Source organism: Homalodisca vitripennis, chromosome 1 (genome assembly GCF_021130785.1).
Source record: "Homalodisca vitripennis isolate AUS2020 chromosome 1, UT_GWSS_2.1, whole genome shotgun sequence".
Taxonomy (NCBI): domain Eukaryota; kingdom Metazoa; phylum Arthropoda; class Insecta; order Hemiptera; family Cicadellidae; genus Homalodisca; species Homalodisca vitripennis.
Genome location: NC_060207.1, coordinates 62414648 through 62437390, shown reverse-complemented (window position 1 = coordinate 62437390; position 22743 = coordinate 62414648). Strand labels below are relative to the sequence as shown.

Genomic DNA, 22743 nt, shown 5'->3' with positions numbered 1-22743 from the left:
ACGAAAATTTATACTTTTTGAATAAATTTCTATCAAAGACAACATTGGCTCTACAACAAATAATTTAAGAATAAGAATGACAGGTCACTGTTATGATTTCAAGCATAATGATGAAACAAAACTATTAGTCATTCATAGTACAATACACAAAGAATCTTTTGAATATTTATAAAGTAAAACCAATACAATTAATTAATAATAATTCAAATACACCAAAATTAAGAACAAGCATGTCAAATTATCACAAAATCTAAATTTACTTATGGATTGAATCTTTGATAGTAAATTTAAATCATCTGAACACTCATCACATCTTTACACCCACAGTTTGAACATATGTTTTTTCATTTCAAACATTTTTATTAATTTATTTATCTGTTTACATTTATGAATTTGGTTATGTTATATGTTTCATTATTTTGTTAATTGTACCTGAAGAAGCATAATGTTAAATATAGTACATCAATATTAATATGATGGCCTTTTTCTACACACACACACACACGCACACACGCACGCACACACGCACACACACACACACACACACACCTGTAATTTCAAAATTAAAATCTGAAGCCTTTGGAAGGGATCTGTTTTTGGAGAGTTGTAATGAATGTAATGTTTTGATTGATAGTTTTGATTGTACTTATGAAGATGTCGTAAATGTTATTAATTCAATTAAAAACAAGCGTAGCACTGGTATTGATGGTATCAATATAATGACTATCAAGCAAAACCTAGATATATTTGCACCCCTTTTGTACTGTATGTTTAAAAGATCATTAGAACAGGGAAGGGTGCCTGACGAGTTCAAGATAGCCTCAGTAGTCCCTATTTTTAAATCAGGCGTCCCCTCAGATGTGTATCGTCATATAGGCCAATTTCTGTAATTAGTGTGATAGCTAAAATTTTTGAAACTTTAATTAAAAACAAAATTGTAGATTTATTTTTTCCAAAAGTCGCTTTTTTCTCGTAATCAGTACTGGTTCCTTCCTGGAAGAGGAACCGATTTAGCAGTTGAAAGACATATTAGCTCGATTGTCAATGCGTCAGATAAATATAAATATACAGTGGCTGTTTACCTTGACTTTCAAAAGGCTTTCGATGTACTAGACATAGACATTTTATTAAATAAATTCAGATACTATGGTTTTGGTGGTTTGGCTCTCACATGGTTGAAATCTTTTTGTAAGGGGAGGAGGCAGGTTGTTAAGATTAATAATGTTATGAGTGATCCCTTAGAATTGTACTTTGGCACAGCTCAGGGTGGAGTTTTAGGGCCGATTATTTTTTTAGTTTATATAAATGACCTGTTAGACTTGGAGATGTATTCATCCATGTATGCCTATGCTGACGACACTGCACTTGTGTGCTCTGCCTATAATAGGCAATCACTGCAGATAAAAATTAGAAGTGATCTGCATAAGGTTTCACAATGGTTGTCATCTAATCGACTTTTGATCAATTCTTCTAAATCTAAATGTATAGTTTTTTTTTATTATCACCTCACCAATGAGCAACATAGGCATGAGTTTAATTTATTTTGTCATAAGCATCAGTGTATTTATAGTTGTACTTGTAGTAATATTGAGGTAGTAGATTATGTTAAATATTTAGGGCTGTACATAGATAAACGCCTTAGATGGGACCATCACATAGACTTTCTGTCCAAAAAGTTGAGAAAGGTTAATTATGTACTCTACCACTTAAAAAATTTTGTAAGAAGCGACCAGTTAAAAAATGTTTACCTTTCATGGTTTGAGAGTCTCATTAGGTTCGGATTGATTCACTATGGTGGAACTTATATTACCTATCTAAATAGTGTAATTATGAATCAAAGACATGCCTTAAGATTAATATACAATGTAAGACGCATGGACAGGATGAGCTACCTTTTTTCCGAAAATAATATTTTAACCTTTAAACAGCTACACCAATACTCTGTAATACTGTTTGTTCAAAAGTTTATTGGTCAATTTGAATTTAGGGAAAATAACAGAGTGACAAGATCTAGTCAGAATTTACTACTAAAACTTCCGTTTGTAACCAAGGAATCGAGTCGGCATCAATTTTGTTACATAGGTCCTAAAACATACAACAATTTCTTGCTGCATTGTGAGCAGAGCATTATTTTTGAAAAGAAACCTAAGGTAAAATTAAAAGCTCTGGAATATGTCAAAAACTTGCCTCTTGATTGATAAAATAATTGTTTTTGTTATATAGTTGTGAATGTTATCTTATTGTAATGTGTATATATATATATTTATTTATTATATAGCTATTTATTGCACTCGTATTGTCGTTAAGTCTGGCCTGGTTGACGCTCTGTATCTGTATTATAGTTTGTTTTTGTTGATTTATTGTTATGTCATGCACTGTTTGTTTGATCTGTAAATGTATAAATTTATTTATTTATATGGATTGTTAATATATTTATTTATTTAAATTGTTAATATGTTTTTGATTATATTAATTGTTATTATATTTATTTATATGGATTGTTAATATATTTATTTATTTGAATTGTTAATATGTTTTTGATTATATTAATTGTTATTATATTTATTTATCTAGGTTGTTAATATATTTATTTATTTGAATTGTTAATATGTTTTTGATTATATTGATTGTTATTATATTTATTTATCCAAGTTGTTAATATATTTATTTATGTAAATTGTTAATATGTTTTTGACTAAATTAATTGTTATTATATTTATTTATCCAAGTTGTTAATATATTTATTTATGTAAATTGTTAATATGTTTTTGACTAAATTAATTGTTATTATATTTATTTATCTAAGTTGTTAATGTATTTTTGCTTATATGAATTATTATTGGATTTATTTATCAAAGTTATTAATATATTAATTAGTATGCATTGTTAATCTAATGATCTGTAAAATTATGAATTTGGATAATTATGCATGAAATGTAATATGTGTTTTTTTCGCTCTAAATGTAACGGTATGTAGTGTGATGATTAGTTAATTTAAATAAGGATCTAGGCACCAACTGCTCCCTCGCACGCGCAGTTCTGCGCCTTGGGGGATAAAAGTGTATGTATGACATTGTACTGTATTTTTTCCTGAATAAAGTGATTTTGAACTTGAACTTGAACACACACACACACACACACACACACACACACACACACGCACGCACGTGCACACGCACACACACACACAAAACTTTTCTAAGTTCGACTTTTCTAAGTCGCTCGCTCAAAATGTTTTTCCTGATACATTTAAGATAGCTTGTGTTATACCAATCTTCAAACATGGAAGCAAAACCGAATTTTCATCGTATCGCCCTATATCCCTCATTAATACTCTACCAATACCCTATTCAATACCATTAAATGTTGACTGTAACGTTGTTGAGCTTAACATTACTGATCATTATGCTCTGAATATATCTATATCTAAGTTATTCAATGTTACTGAACGACCAAAATACTGCAGATTGGTAGACTACAAAATGTTAAGAAGGCAGTTGCAACTAGCTAGTTGGAATGATGTTTACAATGTAGATGATGTAGATTTATGTGTATCAAATTTTTACAAAATTTATAATAAATGTTATGTGTCTTCTTGTACGTTAAAGAAATTAAATAGTAAATGTAGAAAGAGGAATGTATGGGTCACAGATAACTTGGTACAAATAATCAATAGGAAAAATTGCTTATATAAGGAATACTGTAAAAATAGATTTAATTTAGCATTAAGAAAAGAGTATAATAATCTTTCAAGGTATGTAACTGGGCAAATTAGGAGAGCAAAATTGGATTATTATTCTTCATTGATTGACAATTGTAAAGGTGACTCCAGGAAATACTGGAATGTTATTAAAGGCATTGTTAAAAACAAAAGGAGTTCTCTTGTCACTATAAGAATTAATGGTAATTTAGTTGATGTTAGTGGTAATGAATATTTAATTGCTAGTGAGTTTAATAATTATTATACATCTGTTATTCCTGAATTAAAAAATAAAGCATTTGGTTATGACATGTTTATAGAAAACCGCAATAATGAAAATGAATTAGTTGGAAGTTTTAATTGTACTTACTTGGACGTGGTCAATTCAGTCATGTCAATAAAAGACAAACGTAGTACGGGTGTGGATGGTATTAATATACGTACTGTTAAAAAAAATCTTGATGTATTTGCTCCTCTTTTGTATAGTATGTTCAAAAATCTTTAGAACAAGGAAGAGTACCTGATGAGTTCAAATTGGCCATTGTAGTCCCTATTTTTAAGTCTGGTGATAAATCGGATAAATCGGAAGTATCTTCTTACCGCCCAATTTCCGTTATTAGTGTAATAGCAAAGATATTTGAGACAATAATTAAAAATAAAATACTTGATTTCTTTACTCAAAGATCACTCTTTTCTAATAATCAGTATGGATTTATTCCTGGTAGAGGGATAGACCTAGCAGTTGAGAAACATGTGAGTTCTATTGTAAATGCATCAGATAAATATAAATATACAGTGGCTGTTTATCTAGACTTTCAAAAAGCATTCGATGTATTAGATATTAATTTGTTGTTGAATAAATTTGGGAAATTTGGTTATGGTGGATTGGCTCTTTCATGGTTAAAATCTTTTTGTATAGGGAGAAAACAATTTGTTAAAATTAATAATGTTATTAGTGATCCATTGGAATTGTACTTTGGCACAGCTCAAGGCGGAGTCCTGGGACCTCTTATGTTCCTTGTGTACATCAATGACTTGTTAGAATTAGATATGTATTCAACTGTGTTTGCTTATGCTGATGACACTGCACTAGTGTGCTCTGCCTACAATAAGCAATCACTACAGCTTAAGATTAAAAAAGATCTAGATAAGGTCTCTCAATGGCTGTCAACAAACCGACTTTTGATAAATTCTACTAAGTCTAAGTGTATAGTTTTTTATGATTATCACCTCACTAATGAGCATTTACAATGGGAATTTAATTTGATGTGTCATAAGCACCAGTGTATTTATAATTGTGCTTGCAGTAATATTGAGGTAGTTGACTATGTAAAATATCTAGGCATGTATATAGATAAACGCCTTAAATGGGACCATCACATTAATTTTTTATCATTGAAATTAAGAAAGGTAAATTATGTTTTGTATCATCTTAAAGGTTTTGTAAGAAGTGACCAATTAATGAATGTTTATCTTTCTTGGTTTGAAAGTCTAATTATTCCTTATGGCGGAGCCTACAATTCTTGTTTAAAATCAGTTATTATGAATCAAAGGCATGCTGTGAGAACTATATACAATGTAAAACGCAATGGACAGAATGAGCTACCTTTTTTAAGAAAAGAATATATTAACATTTGAGCAACTTCATAAGTATTCAGTAATCTTGTATATTACCAAATTTATTTACCAATTTGACCTTAGAGAAAGTAATAGAGTCACTAGAGCTAGTCAACAGATAGTTTTAAGAGTTCCTTTCTTAACTAAAGAATCAAGTAGACACCAGTTTTGCTATTTGGGTCCCAGAATATATAATAACTTCCTGCTGCACTATGGCGATAGAATTATGTTTGAAAAAAAACCCAAGGTAAAGATGAAAGCACTTGAATATTTGAAAAGTATGCCAGTTGAATAAACCTAAAGTATTGTTAAATTGTTGTCTTGATCCAAATTGTTTTTGTTATACGTGCTTCTCTATTTATTTTTTCTTGTTATGCTTGTGTTTGTTATATTTTGTATATTTTATATTTGTTATGCTTTGTATATTTGTTATATTTTGTATATTTGTTATATTTTGTATATTTGTTATATTTAGTATATTTGATATTTATATATTTTATGTATTTGTTATAGTTAATATAGTTAAGTGTTATAGTAATTATATAAAGGATATAGACTGCTTAGCCTGTACCGCTTGTGCCTCATAGTGGTAAACATTCATAGTATGTGGTGTTGTAGTATTGAGCTTGATGTTAGCATTTAAAATGTAAGAAAAAAAAACCAACTGCACTCCCGCACGCGCATGCTGCGCATTGGGAGAATATTGTTTATTTGTATTATATGAAAATTTTTTGAATAAAATGTTTTGAACTTGAACTTGAACACACACACACACACACACACAACTTTTCTAAGTTCGACTTTTCTAAGTCGCTCGCTCAAAATGTTTTTCCTGATACATTTAAGATAGCTTGTGTTATACCAATCTTCAAACATGGAAGCAAAACCGAATTTTCATCGTATCGCCCTATATCCCTCATTAATACTCTAGCTAAAATATTTGAAACCATAATTAAGAATCAGCTTTTGGATTACTTGGTGTCTAGGTCTATATTTTCCCCATATCAGTTTGGATTTCTTCCAAATAAGGGGACTGACTTGGCCATACAAAACCACATTCAGTGCATAGCAGAATCTGTTGACAGGAATAAATTCACTGCAGCTGTCTACCTTGATTTTCAGAAGGCTTTTGACCTGGTCGAGATAGACATACTCATGAAAAGATTTGAAACCTATGGTATAGCTGGAAATGCATTGGCTTGGTTAAATTCTTTTTGCAGGAAAAGAAAGCAACTTGTAAAAGTGAACAAATATGTTAGCAATACATTAGAGTTGAGGCACGGAGTGGCTCAGGGCGGTGTTCTAGGACCAATAATGTTTAATATATTCATAAATGAGCTGCTGAAAATTAAATTAAACTCAAAGATTTTTGCTTATGCAGATGACACTGCAGTGGTATGCTCTGCATACAATAAAAGTAGGTTAAGACATCTAATATCAAGTGATCTTGAAAAGCTTTCACAATGGTTGTCAAACAATAAGCTCCTAATAAATGTTAGTAAATCAAAATGTATACTCTTTTTTGATAGAAATATATCTTGTGAATCTCTGCAAAAAGAAAATAAGTTTTATTGTCATAAACACCAATGTATCTATGGTTGCAACTGTGATGTAATAGAAATAGTGGATAATGTAAAATACTTAGGTCTAACTATTGATAGAGATCTAAAATGGAATGTCTTTATAAACACATTAAGCACTAAACTAAGAAAAATTAATTATGCTATATATCATATGAGAGGTTTTTTGAAACCCAATCTGCTAAGACAACTATATACCTCTTGGTTTGAAGGCACTTTGCAGTATGGAATAATCCACTATGGAGGTACCTACGAGTCTATTTTAATACCAATAAAAAATTCACAAAGATTTGCTGTGAGAAAGATTTATAATTTAAAGAAATATGATAGAATTTCACATTTATTTAAGGAAGACAACATTTTAACTTTTAATCAACTTTATGTTTATCATTGTTTAAATTACATCTATAAATTCTTAGACAGTTTCGACATTAAAAAAAATGTAGTTAATACAAGATCATCGCAAGTAAAGCAAATTTCAATGCCAAACTACACCAAGGAGTTGGCAAGAAAGCAATTCACTTATACAGCCATTAAACATTTCAATGCATTCATAATGAACTATGGTGACAGTCTATTGTATGAATCCAAACCAAAATTTAAGATGAAAAGTAGAGAATATGCCAAAACCTAAATTCTTAATAATTTTATTTTTATTGTTGTGTCACATTAAATATAGTTTATCTCATAGTTTAAAAATTGTTATGTTTTAAGTTTGTTAACAATGTCTGTTGTTAAGCTGTTATTGTTGAAATTGTTTGTTAGATCTATATTGCTGCATTTGTTATTGTTATGTATGTGTGTGTATATATATTTTATATTACATCCTGTTATTGTTGGAATTATTGTTAAATAACTTAATATATTTGTAACAGTTGATTAATTTTTGTATTTAATCATGTACTACTGATATGTGTGTATATGTATATAATATTTATGGGTATGTATATGTATGTATGTGTATATATGTATATATATATATATATATATATATATATATATATATATATATATATGTATATATGAATATATGTATATAATCTGCCTAATTAGTCCTTATGTTTATTAAGTTTTTACTATTATTTGGTTTTGTTTGATTTGTGTAATAGTTTATATACTTATAATATCTAAAAACGTTGAAACATGCAAATTATTTAAATTTAAGTTCACCTTCTGCCAAAAGAGACTGAATAGGCTTTAAATGTACTTTGCCAACTGTATGTAAAATGTACATATATAATGCCAATATATTAAAAAAGAACTTGTTTTCCTTTTCCACACGTGCTTTGTGTAGCACATGGAATTGTATTTTTTTTTGTAAACTTTCTGGTAAATAAAGATTTTTGTGAACTGTGAACTGTGTGTGTGTGAACACACACACACCCACGCACGAGAGAAACAGTCTGATATATTTATCGTTGTAGGTGAATAGATGTCATGTGACTATTATGTTAAGTCATAGGCATTATTTATGTCTATAGCTAGTACTCCACGACTTTGTATTCATCACAAGATGTACAGAAGTTTAGCAATAAGGGATAAACTTATTTAATTGGATGCATATTACTCCCCTTCTTCAAAGTTATTCTCATAAAAATGGTTTCCAATGTAATGTACTTACCAAGCAGTGGTAAGGTGATGAATTTTGTAAAAATCTGATTTAATTTTGAACTTCAACAGGCCTACAATGATTTTAAAAAAGAGCTATGCTTTCTTGACATTTAATGACTACTTACGGATAGAGACGGTCCAGTACTGGGCAAGAAACCCTCTGTTCATTACACTATCATCAGATGTGAAAGTGATGTAGAGGAAGTTGTGAGAAGAAAAGATATCAGCTGGTTTTTGGTCTCCACAGAATGTTCCAAGTTTAGTAGAGTTGGAATTGTCTCCATCCCATACCTGCACATATTATATTTGATTATAGTATAACCTGAGTCTTTAATTTAACTTAAATTAAATTTGATTATACAAAACTATGTTAAAGATAACAACATTCAACAATTATTCAATTCAAATCATGAGTTTTTATTAATCCCCTACCATGTTACATAAATTACAATGAAGATCTTTGTTCATCATTTTTATAACCATCTGTACATAAAACAAATATTTACAGTTACACTGTACTTTATATTAATATTATAGGACCAGATCTACAACAGTATTCAGAAGCTTACTCTTGACCAACAACTTAAAATTTAATTTAGTACATATACTATAATTTATTATTTCATTTTAGTTATATAATATTCTCCCAATTGATCTCCACCATTAGGTAAGCTTAAACCAAGCTCGGTTTTAGCTTATTATCAACTTCTTATTATTGAGGGATGTTTCAAAATTAAAGATCAAATTTTGAAACATACCTCAAACTTAAAACAAGCTAGGTTCTTCGACTTTGAAGCATCAAGCCTGCCAACACACAAGAACTAATTTATCACATCAGAGAAGAAACTCGGAAAATACCTCAGGATATGCTACAAAATGGTGTTACTGGTTTCTACCACAAATTGGAATATTGCTAACAAAGACTTAGAGAGTATTTAGAATACTTACTGTAAGTACTTGAGTTTTAATTTCACAACAGTAAATTAACAGTATCTTTAAGAAATATAATAGTGTGTGTCATACTAATTTGCACAATTTAAGAAATTTAAGAGAAACTTTAAAACTCCGCTATTTTGGATAGGTTAAAGAATTTGAGGTCTGGTTTGTGGCATGATGGTCTACTACCAAGTCTCATTGCTTTATTAATTTTTAAAATATTATTAAACCGTTACAGGACTCTTCAAGCACACTTTATATATGCATGTATCGTATGTATCAGAAAAGAGCTTGTAAAACTAAACTTACAAACCTAAGTTTGGATCATGTTCCATTCATTAAGCTTGTATATTTCTTTCTGAGCTTAAGATGACCTTGTTGATATAAGCTCACAGATCCAAGCTTGGTCAAGCTTAAAATCAGTCTTATTTTCATAGCTGTCTAAGCTTGGAATAAGCTTGCAAAACTAAGTTTATTCTAGGCATTGACTTCAGACTTCGAATAAGCTTGAAAATCCAAGCCTGGAACAAGCTGAATAAATGGATACTTTGATCTTTAAAACAATCTTAAAACAAGTCTGTAAACTTGGTTTCATAGGAGTTTTAAAGCTTACCAACCCAGGCAAGGAGCTTGGTTCAAGTTTTAAACAGGCTTAATGTGCTATTGGGGATACAAATGTTTCTTAGTAGCCTGTAATGATTTTATTCTGGGAGGGAAAAATAACTGTTAATATTAGATTTTAGCCAGTAATTTATAACTAACCATGACCAAGAAGTACTGCGCTATTGCTCACCTTATCACTCACTAATATAGATAATAAACTCAGGTCTGCTGCTGCTGGCCACTTCTCTGACACAGATAATAAAAATGGGAGATGAGCATCCTGTCAGAGCAGCCTGAGTCATTCAACTTGAGTACATGCTGACAAGACGTACATGCTAAAATCCTTTCCTGCTATATGCAAATACATCCCCTACCTAGTGCAAAAGTTTTTATCACATTATAAGATTTTATTCCTAAATTAAATTTTAGAGTATAAAATCCTATTACCTAAATCATATTTTAAATAGTATATTTTATTTCATTAGTGAATTCTCAAATAATTAATGTTAACACAATTTTTACATAAACTTACGTTAACCTTAATAGACACGTTTTTGCATGTCTGTGTGTGTTTAAAAGTAGTATTCCATTTTACTGAGAGAGAATGTCTGGAAAAGTATTGCAACATAAAGTAAATTCTAAATCTCCTAACTACCTGTTCCAGTAAGATTATAGTTTGTAAATAACTTCATATATCCCTGCCTGGGCATCAGAAAACTTCTGACACACTAGGAGCAGGGAAAGCTTCCACTAGCTGTGTCACAAAGCCTCAAGTTTTCTTGGAAGTTTTATGACTATGAGTTGGACTCTGTTCCAGAATTCAAGTTCAAATGAACAATTTCCCTTATTACAACTGAGCATTTAACTTAAATTTTGTTCCCAGCTACACCTCAACTAATTAATCAATTAAGGATCGAATTGGGAATTAGTCATACTAAATAATTAATTGGTAAGGTAGCAAAGAGTACAAATAATTTAATTTTTGTTTTAGTGTTGAATTTTGTAACTTCAACACATTTTGTAACTTCAACACAAGCAACACATGAAACTTCAGAAGTAACTATGACATGCTTAAAAATTGGTGAACAGGAAGTGACAGATGCTACAAAAATTGCAAATAATATTAACTCCTTTTTTTCAAAAATTGCTGAAGAGACACTTAGGAACCAAGTGAGGCATAACTACTCGCAGGAGAACCTCACTGAAATTGCAACCCCTCTATCTATCCTTCATCCTGCAACAACTGAAGAAATACAGACAATTATAAATTCCATTAAACCAAAATCATCAGCAGGTATTGATGACATATCTTCAAAAATCATCAAAATCTGTGGAAGAACTCTTCTGACTCCAATTTTAGCTATCTGTAACAGGTCCCTTAACCAAGGCATCTTTCCCTCCAGACTTAAAATTGCTAAAATATATCCCAAACACAAACAAGGAAAGAAAGATGAACCAGCCAACTATAGACCCATCTCTCTCCTACCTACTACTTCAAAAATTATTGAGAAAATAGTTCTTGCCAGACTACTCACACACCTTCAACAAAATGGCCTCTTGACAGACAAGCAACATGGCTTTACAAAAGGGAAGTCAACAACAACTGCAATTGCTGATCTGGTAGAGTTCATAGTAGAGAACATAGAGTCCGGCAACACCATCTCCAGCGTATACTTAGACCTGAGTAAGGCATTTGATTGCCTTGGTCACGATCTCATTTTGGTTAAATTAAAAAGCCTAGGCATTATAAAAACAGCCCTAAAATGGTTCGAAAGCTACCTGAAAGGACGGACCCAAGTAGTAGAGGTGAAGAAAAATGAACATGGGCAAACAAGTACTGTGCGATCAGATCCAATACCAACAAGAAGAGGCGTACCACAAGGATCAGTCTTAGGGCCAGTACTATTTATTTTATTTACAAATGACCTACCAAAGTACATGACACCATACAGTGAAACAATTATGTATGCTGATGACACTGTGCTCTTATTAGCCAGTAATAATAACGAACATTTGGAAATTGACACATACATATCTGTCAACATGGCACAACAATACTGCATGAGTAATGACCTTGTTTTTAATCAAAATAAAACTAAACAGATGTATTTTGGAAGAAATAGAAAGGACTCAACAGCACTCCCTGATCTTCAGAATGTAAACATGCTGAAAACACCTAGGTGTAACACTTGATAGTGATTTATCATGGAAAAATCATGTAGACAATCTGTGCAAAAAACTAAGCTCTGCCATATTTGCCATAAAAAGAACCTCAGCAGTCAGTTCACCAGAAGCTTCAAAAATAGCATACCATGCCCTTTTCCAAAGCCACTTACAATATGGAATAGTTGTTTGGGGGGGAACTTCAAATGCCAACCTGCAGCGCCTACTGAAATTGCAAAAGAGGGCTCTCAGAATAATGACTGGTCAAGGCCCAAGAGAAAGTTGTAGAAATACATTCAAGGATTTGAAGATTCTTACAGTTATTTCCATTTACATATTGGAAACTGTTCTCTTTTGTGTTACTAGAGACCTAACAAGGCATAGAGATCTGCATGGACACAACACAAGACATGCAGGCAACTTCCACCTTCCGGCACACAGAACAGCCACCTATGCAAAAAAACCATCTTATGCTGGAATCAAGATATATAACACACTGCCTGAAGACTTGAAGACCAACAGCCCACAGAACCTGAAGAAGGAACTCCGGACCTGGCTCCAGGAAAGACCCTTCTACAGCATGGAAGAGTTCTTCAATTGGAGGGACAATGCATGAAGACCCAACTCATGAGGAAGAAGATATTTTTTGTCTTTAAACTTGACATGTATTCTAATCTTGATGATTATGAATAAAGAATTTCTGATTTCTGATTTCTGTAAGGACTTAAACAACAGCCAAGATTACTGCTAGCATTGTTGACAAAATAAATCAAATTCATCCTCTAGATGAACTTTGGTGTTTTTAAAAATACATCACTTCACCATATTTCTATTTAAAGTTCCAGTTCAGATAAATATCTCACCCCACAACAGACTATGAAGCAAAGAATATTAGAAGCAAAGTTTTTAATCTCTCAACAAGTTAACTTAACCCTCCGTAACACGTGTGACGTTGAGTTACACAATCACACGCGCGCGGAGTGTGACTCCACTATTGATATATTTTTCATTTTCTTAACAAATCCTAATTCTATGAAGATTTTGTAAACCTTTTTAGTATTTAAACATCTAATTGTGTGTTTACACATGCTTTTTTAATTTTGCGTGGGTGTATGCATGTGTGTTTTGTAATAAAAATACGATCAGTTTTTATGAAGAATTTAGTTTATTCATCTAAAACTAACATTATAATTGAAAAGAATCACATGTTTAATTTATATAAATGATAATGATAAACATTATTAGAATAATAATGAAAGTAAAATATGATAATTTTAATTTAAAATATTGTAAAAGTTATGTTTAACTTAGAAAAATTGGTGTTGAATGAATAACGTCTTACCAGCAGGTCAGTCTTTGCCTTGTATTTCTAGTACTTATTCATGACTAAACAATAAATGTTCATACTTCCTATTCAAGACTTTACAAGTACAGTATTTTTACAACCAGATAATTTATAATTAATGAAATGTTAAATCTATCAAAAAACAAAATGCCTTGAGTAAAGTTTTAACAAATGTTGTTCAGTTAGAATCTGAACCTTCTTCTATAATTTGAACTTTGGCATTATAGTCCCTGCACACATAGCTTTCAATATGTTCCATACACACATATTTGTGGCATCCCTTACATGTGAATTGGGTTGGTCTGTTCTTTTTTCTGTCACAAAAGCTACACCTTCCATGAGTTTTCTCCCTTTGATCCAGTACATGATTTGGTTGAGTTGCTGGCAGTCCCAATATTTCCCCCAGACGTAATCTTATTGACGTTGGGATGTTTGTCTTCGCAACTCTCTTGCTCTGATGTAGTCATCAAGTAGGTCTTTGGCCAGTGTTTTAAGAAAATCTTTTCTCAGCAGGTTGGTGTTTCCACTGTTGGCCTTATGTATTACATAGGCATTGATGCCTCCAATGTTCAAAAATGAAAAAAATACCACTAATGTCCACCTCCTGGTTATTCTTGCAACTGAATACGAGCACTTCATCTCGTCGACTTTTTTTCGTCTACACCTGATTTTGTTGCATTATAAAATGTTAATAATTGCTGGTTTGTGCACTTCATTATTTTCATCAGTTTCCACTTCATCTCATTCGTAATGAAGTGTTGACAGGGCCAAGACCACCTTGTTTTTTCTTCGGTTTGTAAGATATAAGTGTGGTATTTTCTCTAAAAGCGAAAACACTTGAATCTACTGGGCGATTTTTTTTTTTACTTCTTTCATGAAGTTTGGGATTCCCCTTCGGTTTTTTTTTAATTGTACCTACAAGAGTAAGCTTGTCATTTTCCAATAAGTCTTGAGCTAAAGGTATTGACACAAACCAGTTGTCACAGGTTATATTGCGGCCACTGTTAGAGATTGGGCGCACAAGACGTTTTTACGATTTCATGTGATGAGTTTCCGCATAAGTAGGGTCCTGGTTGCTGCCCGCCCACAGTAAACCTCAACATTGTTTGTGTAGTACATCTTAGCATCACACAAAGCAAATATTTTAAGACCGTATTTGGCGGGGCTTGCTTGGAATGTACTGTTTAAAACTAAAACGCCCACGGAAAGCATCCAAAATTTTTCATCGATGGTTACTGTTTCAGATAAATTGTAATGTTTCATGCAGTTGTTTTTAAATTTGTCAATAAGAAATCTCACAGCTGCAAGCTTGTCTGTAGCTTTCCTCGTACCTCTGGTCCTATAATCATCAAACCGCAAGCATTTTAAAATGAACTTGAATCGGTTAATATTCATTGTCAGCCTAAAATATTCTATGCCTGTACCATCAGTACGCCATAGGTCCTCAAGTCTTGTATGAGATAGCTTTCATGGAGCCTGCAAGGAAAAAGCAGCCCTAAACAGGCCTTCAAGTCAACAACAGTTATGTTCACTTTCGTCTCGGGGTCTGGTAAAATTAGGGCGTTGGCTAGAAATATAAATGTTTGTACATCTCACTATCTCCTGTAACATTTCATCGGTAAAAAATAGCTTCAGTGCGTCCAAAGGGCTTTTCAGCATTACGCGCATCTGCACGAACGCCAGGTAGAGTGTCGTAGAAGATCACACGGTCTTCTTCTGACCCTCCAATTTTGATCCGATGTCATTCTTCACACAGTTCTATCGTCTGCGACATACAGGTCATTAGTAATAACATTATTTATTACCTCATTGCCACGAATGTCCTGACCATTATCCTCCTCGTTTTCAAGAACAGCTTGGTTTTAAAACTGGCTCATTATCACTGCCTTCAGCTGACTCCTCACTCAGTGAATTGTGATCGCTTTCTTGAACATTGTCTTTTTCTGAATCATCCGATGCCCCAATTTCATCTCCTAGAAGTCGAAGAATTTCTTCTTCATCTGGTTGATGCATCTGAAACCAAATAAGAAGTATAATACAAAGTAATTAGGTACAAAGTTCTGAAATACGTATTTATTGGTTTGAGAACATCTTTTAGGAGTAAAACAATACTCAGGCTATAAAAAAAATTACAGATTTTATGTATCGAAAAAAACTTGTTACTTACCTTAAAAGTACTCCGGTTATAGGTTGAACGTGATGAGAGATATGGACTCTAATGATGAATGCAGTGTAGAACGCCGCGGAGCGATACTCCGTTATATCAGATAATGAAAAGAACGCATGCGGAGCGTCACTCCGCAGGGATGTTCTCAATATTACTGCTCAGTCGCGACTGAACGTACACGCCCCAACAAGCGCGCCACGTCTTTCTACAGATGGAGGGGGAAGCTACACGCGGGCTCAAGGCTCAACCCATTCTGACCACTATTCTAACAACAAATATACCTACTTGCGGAGTGTCGCTCCCGCGGCGCGTGCGGTGGGGGGTTAATGGGTTCTGTACATTAGAGTTAAGTTGCTAATTTAGAATCAACCCTCCCATACAGTTGTAAGTACCGTAAATTAAAATATAATCATTTTAAATCACCTCACAACTATGATACAACGACTGGTTCAATCAGCCAAAATTTGTTTGTTGGCTAAATATGTATTACCTCACAATCAAAAATGGAAACAAACAGAGTATAAAAAAAAAAACAAGTAAATAACCACCCAAATAATATAAGGTTATATGAATAAGTATATAAGGTTTGATAATGTTAGTAAAATTAGCCTCCAACAATAGGAAATGTAGAATTTGAAAATGTTCAGTTATGTGTGGTTAAATATTAAAAAAATATATATGTACTGAAACAAATTGAGAAATTTTTTTATCAACACTAATGGTGTTACTGCTGATTAATAATTACATTACATTTAACAGTTGAAAGTATCTCATTGTTGTCATTTTGAACATGTTGTTTTGCATAATTGTTATTTATGTTTTACACTACCTATTTAAAATGAGTTTTGTCAATAATGAAATTATTTTAATATTTCATTACTTAAATTGTCATCTGCTTATTTCATTTATTTAACAGCTAAATCTACTGTACTTGTTTATTGTTTTCATTATTTTTAGATTATATTTATAAGCAATTCCTTTTGTGAAAATAATATTTTTAATTTGTGTACAGAAACAGTAATGAACAACATACTATTTTGAATGTGAATTTTTGATATTTTAAAAATGCTCTTACGATTTAAAAAATCGAATGAATTGCGAGGAAGAGGATTACTGGTTAAAATTGTATTTATAAACTGACTCTTTAATTATCTCTGTCCATTAATTAATTTAAATTTCATTCAATTCTTAATGATATAGTCTTACCACTGAGTATTGTGGCTTTTAGAACCTACCTCCAAATAATCGTAGTTGCAACCAGTCAACATCTCTATATCAAAGTCCTTGAACTGTAGATGGATTGCAGTGCTGGGAGGGGTATTAATGATGTACACACACTTGCGCTCTGAAGAATATGGAAGAGGATAATTGGGAGATCGAATCTCTCCTGTGGAGCCAGTAAATATCCCTCCACACACTGGTACATTCACAATATATATTACTAACTGCAGAACGTTATATTGGCAGATGTTCATTATAGAGACATACTTCCACTCTATTGAATATAGGAAAGGATAATTGGAAGATACAATTCCTCCTGTAGAGCTATTAAATAGCCTTCTCATACTGGAATATTTGTATGTTATTACTAATTGCCGACATCTCTAAAAGGTGATGTTGGGAGAGGAATTTACAATTGAAATACACTTTCGCTCAGAGGAGTGTACAAGAGGATAACTAGTGGTAATTCAAAGGGTTACACACTTTTTACTTCAATTATACTATATTACACATTTTATTTATGTCACACATGGAAATCTTCAGTATTATTGTTTCCTTAATTGTGTGCCTCATGGACTGGTTACTCTTTTGGGATCCGTTGTTGTGACTTTGATTAATTATGCATTTTGACAACATTTGTTCCAGACTTATTCTTTTAAATTTTTTATGATACCTGTTTTGGCTTCGGTTCACCTCTTCAGCTCAAGAGCTCATATAGAAGCAACAGATTTCAGCTACAATGTACACACATCAGGACAGAATATGGATGGTAAGATACTCTATCTAAAAACTTGTGTATGATAAGGCAAGATTTTGAAAAACACACAGCAAAACACTTGAATTACACCATTTATTTGTTTGATTGTTTAACTGAAACACTGCCTTCATTAAGTTTTCTGAAAAAACACAGAATGCAGTTGTAACAAATCGAGGTGAAAAAATATTGTTCCAAGTCGCCACATTCCATGCACATGACACATTTGAATGGTGTAATTAGAAGTAAAATATAATAAAAAGTGTTCTGCCAGCATTCTTTGAAATGCACTCATCAATTGCGTTATCCATGGCCAAATTAATTAATAATTAAATTGATTATTTAGAAATATATAACCACTTTTTCAACATATTTTTACAAAGTTATAGGATAATGACAGGTGTATTGAAATGTTGACAAGAAAACATTTATTGGGTAGTATGTTAATGAATGTCTTATAATAATACCATTCTGTGACTGTCCTACCAGGTTTGTAATGCAATGTGAAGCCAGAACCACCAAAAATTAAATCCGAGTGGAAGATGATGGTAAGTTCGTTGGAGGAGGATGTGAAGTCAGGTGGCAGGTTTGAGCCACACCACTGGCCGACCATGGGGGAGGTTCTGCTGGCTCCATCCCTCACCTGTTAATGTAATGGAAACATTGGTGAACCCTTCCCAGTACAACAAAGCATGTATCTATTTTTGTAGTACACACAATTTGCAACAGTTTGGTTAATGCAATATATACATTTTTAAAATTAATTAATTTATAAAAAACATTACTGAAAAATATAACCTACTTCCAAAAAGTCATCACAAGGAGTTGTCTCTTCAAGGTCAAACTTGTTGAAGGTTATTTGAATTTTGTCCCCCAATGGCAGCTGGATCCTCCACTCACAATCTTGATCATCAAGATAATTCTCATCAGTGCCTGTGGCAAGGGAGATGTCGCCCGCAGAAGCAGTCAGCACACCTCCACATCCTGTAGGTTGAGAAAAACTATATTAAAATAATTCCCTTAATGTGCAAAGTTCAAGTAGTAAAATCATTTAAACTCCTTAATTAATCAATGTTATAGTTTTTAATTGATGCAGAACTGTATTATCTTGGATTTACCATTAGTGGTTGAAGAATTAATTGGTATCTTCAATCAGCCCAATAACTAATGAATATGAATAAATATAACTTGATTCTTTGTTTGAAGTTTATTATTGATGATATTTGGAAGGATATCAGGATCTCAGATATTTGCCCTCTATATGTGTTACAAAAATAGAAAAATACATTATGAGGATTGGAATCTGTAACTCAGTATCTCACTTGTGAGTGAGTGATTGGTGGAACAACAGGTAATGTTGGTACCTAGATGTTTAAATTGTTAAAACTTTTTTAAAGTGTAAAATACAATCAAGACCTCTTACCAAATTCAAGATTGAGTCACTGTTAAAGTTTTGAATAATCAATTTTTGTTTTTTAAAACAAATAATTTTGGTTTATCTCTTGTTTCAAATTTTAACCAAAAACTAACCTATCACTCATAATTTCTAATAAAATATTTTAAACAAATACTGGGTTTTACCACTTTTATAAGAACTCTATAGCAAGAACATTTTCAAAATTGTTATCACAGCTGATTTTGACATAATCTTGTCAATTAGAGCAAAATAACACCAGTGAGAACAAGTAATACTGCAAGACAAAAGCAGTGACTGATATGAAGTGCAGCTCAACTGACCTTTAGCTCCTCTTATCAGTATGAAAGATAGCTCAGTGGTATAGCTGTGTACTTCCAATCTCAAGTGTCCAGGATCAAATCCAACACAGGGCATAACTTTTTGCTTTCTTGACTATTCATAAATTAAATTAAACGAGCGGTTGTTGTGTGAAATTGGTTGTTTATTGTTTAATATAAAACTTTTTTTTTCTTTTCTCTCTCTTTCTTTATGTGATTAAAAATGACTGGACATTCTAAATTATTATGTATTTAGTTTTTTACAAACTAACAAGAAAATAGTGTTTGTTTAAGTAAAAAGTACGCTTAAGAAATATTTATGTATAAACAACTCTACATTAATATGCCTATGATTATGACCAAAACAAATTGAAAATAAATAAATAAAAACTACCTGATAAATTGAGAATTACTAGAAAGTTACTTATCACTAAAAATGGACACTGAAAAAAATGACATTAAAATACCTAAAGGCTGGATAAGAGAAGAGATAGTCAGGAAGAAAGGTGTAAATAAAGGCAAAATAGACGTGTACATAAAATCCCCAAGGGGCAAAATATTTAGATCAAAGAAAGAGCTGGCTACATATATTGAAGATAATAAACTACCTTACAAAACTGACATCTTTAACTTTTCTACAAGAAAGTGTAATGTGACCTTAGAGGACACCTTAGACAAAACCACTGTTAGTACAAATACCTCAGAATCAGCACAAACTGAGACTGATGATGGTCTGAATTACAAAACTCATATCTCGCCTCCTCAGTATTCCTCCACATCGGCACAAACAGATGAGAGTTACAACTCCATTATGACAACAAATGAACTACTTGGTAAAAACTGGGTATCAGACTCAACTCTTTATCAATATTTTATTTTCATTAATAATAAATTTTTAGAATCCAAGTCAGGACTAATACTGAATCCTGTTATAAGTCATGGCTTAAAATGTGTGGATGATTTTGACCATTTAATAAACCCATTACATTTAACAACATACAAGTATATGTTCATCCCAGTAAATGATGCAATAACTCTATATGAAGAGGGAGGTTCACACTGGAGCTTCCTACTCTTCAGTAGAGAGGACAGTAATTTCTTTTACTATGACTCTTTTAAGGGGAAAAATTATCCCTCTGCTGAACTTATTGCAAATAAGCTATGTGCACATCTGAGCGGTAACCATAAACCTGTGATCAAGATGATCAATGGACCCCAACAAACAAACTGTTTGTGGTATTTTTACCTGCTATGTGATAGACTGGATTGTATACAATATTATTAACGATGGAACACCAAGTCTTAACAAAATCAAAGAAAACATGTTAAGCGAGGCTGATCTTATACAAAAACGCTCTATCATGGCTTATATAATAAAAAAACAATGTCATAATTGAAAACAGGACACTTTGGTCAATTATTTTTAAAGTATATGAACATGTGAAACCATCAGTTCCTCCTACTGCCAATCCCAGTTCACACAAAGCATTGCCACATTCAACACAGGAGAAACTGAATCAACAGACTGAAGGTAGTGTTCTAAATAACAACGAGTGGACTCAAGTTAAACATAGTAAAACCACGCCTAGAAGTAAACATATCAATGATAAATACACTATTCAGAGAGAGGTTGGCATGTCAAACAAATATGTTCTGGGTCAAAGTAATAACGTTCCAAAATATTTTAAGAATGAAAATAAAACTGCAAGCAAGATTAATAATGGAAAAGATAACAAATTAAATAACAAAACATCAAGAAATAGGAATATTTATACTAAAGTGAATAAACTCAAGAACAGAATAAATGCAGAATTCTACTCAGATAGTCAAGGAAGAGGTATAATCGAAATAATTAATAATTTTAGTAAAGTAAAAATAAACTTGGATGGATTAGTTACTCCAGGAGCCACTATCAAAACTGTTCTGAATAATGCTGCAAAATCTCATTGTAAGCCACTTATAATAATAGCAGGAACTAATGACATGTTGCAGAAATCTACTACAACATTCTACAACAAACTAGAAAATGAACTACGCATTCTAGTAAGATGAGAGCCGTGTGCATCACAACGATCCCTCAGCGCTACGATGCACACAAGAATAACCCTATACATATACATGATGACATAGCCTTGGTAAACAATTATATAAGAGAAATAACAATACGAATGAAGAATGTACACCTTATTGATTTGGACGTATTGAGACGATGTCATTTCACAACGCATGGACTGCATTTAAATTATCGAGGGAAGAAAAAGCTGTCCTATATGATTATTGATGCACTCGAGAATATTAATGAAAGCACTTGTCACTTGGAATCCGCTGATACAACTACTCAACCTATTTCAAAACCTGCTGATCACCTTCCCAACTACACTTCAGTTCAATCTCAGACAGCTAACTCTTCAGAGGGAAATATACAATTTATTGAAGACAATTTTAAAAATGTGATACCACAGTTCTTGTATAATGAGCAGGCTGCTTTTGCTCACTGCATTTCAGCGGATCTTGACAGTAAGAAGAATATGAGTGCAGGTGTGGCAACGATTTTTAAGGAACAGTTTGGAAAGCCTTTGTGCTGCCTTTCCCATCACTTATCAAGTCAAAAGTTACAAAATGGTGCTACAATGTATGGACTGATCACTAAACCTAAGTATTACAATAAACCTACTATAGAAGACTATAGTTTAGCATTTCAACATCTGACAGAAGACTTCATCAGAAGAGGATTGAAATACCTTATATGCCCACCTATGGGTTGTACTAGAGACAAAATTTCACCAAGTGTTTTTGCTGCAAACATAATAAAATTTCAACAACTTACTGGAGCTTCTATTCGAATAATCACATATAATGAACATTCTAAACAAGAACTAAGAAACGGACTTCCATACCTTGACTTTGTGAAGACTCTGAACAATTTCATTCCTCACAACTTACAGAGTAAGATACCTGCCGGCATTGTTGACCAGCCAACTTCTCATCCATGATGGAGTTTCCACCCTTACTTCCCTCGAAGGAAATGTCTACCAGCTACAACCAGAGTGTGAAATCAAGTTTCAGTGAGAGTGTCAATGTGAGTGAGGTGGTTAATCAGAGCCAGAGTGAAGTTGTGCCTCATTTTTTATTCCAAACCCCTCCGCAAAGGAATCATGTATAGACTTAACAACAACCCAAGAATCGTTTCCAGAGAGCATTTTGCACAATGCTACATGTTGTAATAAGCTAAACAATGTTACTGGTACTGAGATCAGTGTTAAGAGTACTCCTATTGCCTTAAAATTATTCCACCAAAACATAAATTTTTTA

The 22743-nt window shown here is 32.4% G+C and overlaps 1 protein-coding gene across 2 annotated transcripts in view; it reads right to left on the bottom strand.

Moving 5' to 3' along the window:
• The window catches only part of LOC124362905 (cubilin-like), a 277291-nt gene that overhangs the window by 193518 nt on the left and 61030 nt on the right, over nt 1-22743 (bottom strand). For both annotated transcript variants that reach the window (XM_046817792.1, XM_046817800.1), the window contains exons 17-20: nt 18500-18681; nt 18184-18340; nt 16958-17139; nt 8634-8799 (exon numbers count right to left, since the gene is read on the bottom strand). In XM_046817792.1, the coding sequence (XP_046673748.1) occupies nt 8634-8799; nt 16958-17139; nt 18184-18340; nt 18500-18681 (687 nt within the window). The remainder of the gene's footprint in view (nt 1-8633; nt 8800-16957; nt 17140-18183; nt 18341-18499; nt 18682-22743) is intronic.